Source organism: Eucalyptus grandis, chromosome 11 (assembly GCF_016545825.1).
Source record: "Eucalyptus grandis isolate ANBG69807.140 chromosome 11, ASM1654582v1, whole genome shotgun sequence".
Taxonomy (NCBI): domain Eukaryota; kingdom Viridiplantae; phylum Streptophyta; class Magnoliopsida; order Myrtales; family Myrtaceae; genus Eucalyptus; species Eucalyptus grandis.
Window position 1 is genome coordinate 49,451,007 of NC_052622.1, and position 3,739 is coordinate 49,454,745.

General features: G+C 41.3%; 1 protein-coding gene across 1 annotated transcript; it reads left to right on the plus strand.

Annotated features, from left to right (window-relative positions):
* Window positions 1-1,135, plus strand: LOC104427984. Its single transcript, XM_018864994.2, has 2 exons — window positions 1-193; window positions 636-1,135. The coding sequence occupies exons 1-2, from the start codon at window positions 84-86 to the stop codon at window positions 892-894; spliced, it is 369 nt and encodes a 122-aa protein (XP_018720539.2). The 5' UTR covers window positions 1-83; the 3' UTR covers window positions 895-1,135.
* The last annotated feature ends 2,604 nt before the right edge of the window (window positions 1,136-3,739 follow it).

Genomic DNA, 3,739 nt, shown 5'->3' on the forward strand with positions numbered 1-3,739 from the left:
TCTCTCTCTCTCTCTCTCTCTCTCATCGCTAGACAGTAAAAGAAGGAAGCATCTGGTAAACCCATTTCTCTTCTTCATCAATAATGTCTGCGGTCTCCAATCCGAGTAGTTCTTCGGAGAATCCGAAGATCGTTGTCGAAAGAAACCCTTCGGAGTCCAGCCTGTCTGAGCTGAACGTCAAGTGCTGGCCCAAGTAAATCCACCCCGCCCTCTCTCTCTTGCGATATTTATTTACGTATCCTGCGTAAGATTTGGTGTATGAGTATGTCAAACATGACCTGCGGTTCTCAAAAATCGGACAAAGAACAACCAAGTTAATAAGCAGATACTGAGAAAGCGAGCTTGAAAGGCGCTTTTTGTAACTAATAATTGAGAAGAAAAACCTATCTTGAGTCGTAAGTAATGCTGTTAATTCTTTCTCCTTCATTTTTCAGTCTGGCTCTTCCAAACTTTGTAGAATAACCAGTTATAGTGAATAAACTTATACTGAAAAGGTAATATGGCACAGAAAGTTCTAGTCCTGGCCTTTAGAAAGTTGAGAGTTGATTTTGCATGATAAACTGCACGCAGATGCTGATAAATAGTTAACCTACTTTTCTCTGTCTGTCTGCTTTTTATTATTTCCTGATAAGAAGATGGGCTTGCCCACCTGGGAAGTATCGGCTCAAGTTTGATGCAGAAGAAACGTGTTACCTTCTCAAGGGCAAGGTCAAGGCATATTCAAAAGGGGCGTCGGCTTCGGCGTCGGCACCATTTTCGGACTTTGTGGAGTTTGCCGCAGGAGACTTGGTGACCATTCCCAAGGGTATCAGATGCACTTGGGATGTGTCAGTTTCTATCGATAAGCACTACAAATTCGAGCCATCTTCATCGTGGGCATCATCTTCTTCCTAGTCACTCTTAGCATACTCCTACGTGCATGATTATTGGTGACATCCATAGATATGTATCTATAATGTAGTCTCGTTGTGTTCGCATCGTGATTCTGTATGCTAGTGCTTATTCTTTCAAGATTATATATTCAACTATGTCATCATTTTCTCGTGGTAACTAATTTGTGGACTTTGGAGTAACGTAGTTGTCTCCTGCTTCAAAGGACAAAAATAGTTATTCAATGCGTGAATGTTCCGATTGAGCAAAATTCTTATGTAGTCTTCAGAGTACAGATTTAGCTTTCAGCGATTCTTTGACCGGTCAAAAAATTGCGACTCTGATGGCGATTACTTTACTTTTGAAGCAAGGAGAGAAGTTCAAGTTTGCTTGCAAAATGTAAATATGCCGTGTTGAATGAGCTCCATTTGAGTAAAACCTAGGGTAGCATTTTTCAGAAATTAATTTTCTGGATTTTCATCTATTTGATTTGTCAGAAATAACAGTCAACCGAAAGCACTTTCAATTCATGCGAGAATAAATTCCTAGATGTGAAAAGGTGAAAATACTTTCCGAAAGTGCCCCCCTCTCTCTAGACGAGGATAGACCTTCGTGCGCAGCCTGTAGCCCCTCAAAGGGGGCTCAAAGGCTCTTTGTCTGCAGCTCTGTCATTGAGAACCTCTCCGACTGTGCATAGAAGCTGCAATCACCGGATCACCGTTGCTTGGCTGCATCTGCGGACTAATTAGGAGCCGAATTAGCATCATGGATGGAATTGGAGTTGATGGGAGATACTCGGCCAGGCGACAAGATCCACCGGGGATCGATTCAGCCAATAATGCCAAGTCCCGACTTGGAGCTCTTAGGAGAGTTGGGGATGGAGTTCGCATCATCGTGCTTTAAGATCGACTCGCGAGGCTCCTTGGGCTTAAAGCTCTTGCCATTGAGGGGCTTCAGCTGGTTTTGGGAGGCCGCTAGGTTTTCGGGGTTAGGAAGCGATGCGATGAAGGAGCAGCACCAAGAGGTACAGTGGTGTTGCGGGGGCGTTGGCCGAAGGTAGCCAGTGGCGGGGGTAGAGGCATTGGCTGAGTCGTGAGGGTCGAGTCACGAGCACGTTCATGGGCTGAGTGGGGAGATTATTTGTGACGACCCAAGTAAGCCACGGCTAATGTAGAACTATTAGTACATTTATCATTTTGTTTCACTTTTTCTTAAGCATGTAGAAGTGTAAAGAAAAAAGAGAAATCCTGAGAACGGAGCAACTTCATTTATTATTTAAGTATATATGTTAGACGATGAGTTAGGTACATTGGGGAATTTCCAAAGGTCAGTACTACTCACTATATCATGTTGCAAGTCGGTTACCCTGTCCTAGCCTAACTATACATGTGGTCACCTAATCCTATCCCCGACTTCATAAAAAAGTCTTCCCAACTCCAAAAATCCTGCTTCCTTCCTATGTGAAGTCAACTGGCACCTCATAATGGACCATAGGGAAGGTAGGTAGGATCGACATTCTATTGATATGACAAAATGAAGTCGATAACTAGTGAGTCTAAACCTAAAAAGCAGAAAGTCCATCGGTCTATATTATGCAAATCAATCACCATATTGACAAAGAAAGCTTCAGTATAAAGTATAGCAATCATCAACTTACTTGAGAACCTTTTCAAAATAACATAATAGATCAGCAAAAGCATTACTCAATTTAAATGTATCGAGGTTATATTCAATAGAAATTTCCTGTTGCCATCATCATTTGGGGAACTCCGTTACCCCCAAGCATCTCGCACCCATTCGATATCACAAGGACATTTGGGAGAACCGAATTACACTCCCCAGACATCCGGAGGAATCTAGTTACCCTTCCAAGCATCTTGCACCCATAGCGTCGCGAGAACATCTAGAGAATCGTGTTATATCCCCAAGCATCTGAAGGAACTGTGTTACACCCCTCAGGCATCCCCACTACAACCCAGGGTATCGTCGTCCCAAGGTCTAGCGGCATTCTCAGTCACACATCCACATCATAATGAAATAATTTTATAATTCAATTTAAAAAGCATGTTGACGTCATTACTATTCAGGACTCAAGCATATGTCTAATGAACCATTGGTCATTTTTAACCATTAGATTAATATAAACAGGCACATGCCGATATGAGATGAACAATTGAAAGACTCGCATCCTAGGCCTTAAACTAGCCTTATAAGGCGTTCCGCATACCTTTAGAATTGGCAGTTGTTATCTAGATAAATGGGTTTAAAAAATTACGATACTTTAATATGAGGTAGAGAAGACCTAGAGGGACATTTTTCGTGGGGACTCGAAATATGATTCGACTTCTATAGTTCAAAATAATTTTTGAAAGCCGGGTCCAAAACTGTAAAATTTTCCAAAACACAATTGAATAGGAAAATAAATATTTTTCCGACCAAACGAGACCGAAAAATTATGGAAATTTAATATGTGGTAGTCTAGGACATACTTCACAACTTTCATGAAGGACATCTATGAGAATAAAAATTATGGAAAATAGAAAGCAGGAAGAGGTTGGTGCAGTACCCTTAAAAATAGATTCACACTGAAGTTTTTAAAAAATATATCTTTGTCGTACGAAATCCAAAAATTCTGAAATTAAAGTATGTCATAGAACAACCAATGCAGAACGAATTTCATGAAGAATACCCCCACCAAATTTGCCCCACATAAGCGGTACAAAATTATCAAAATTTGGCTCAGGCTAGAATCCCAATCCTACCTTGGCACCCACTTCCCATTTCGGCTCACCTTTAGCCATTTCAGCCCGGAACTATATTTCAGCATATAAGGGCGCGCTTGGTAACGTTTTTGTTCAAAAATTGTTTA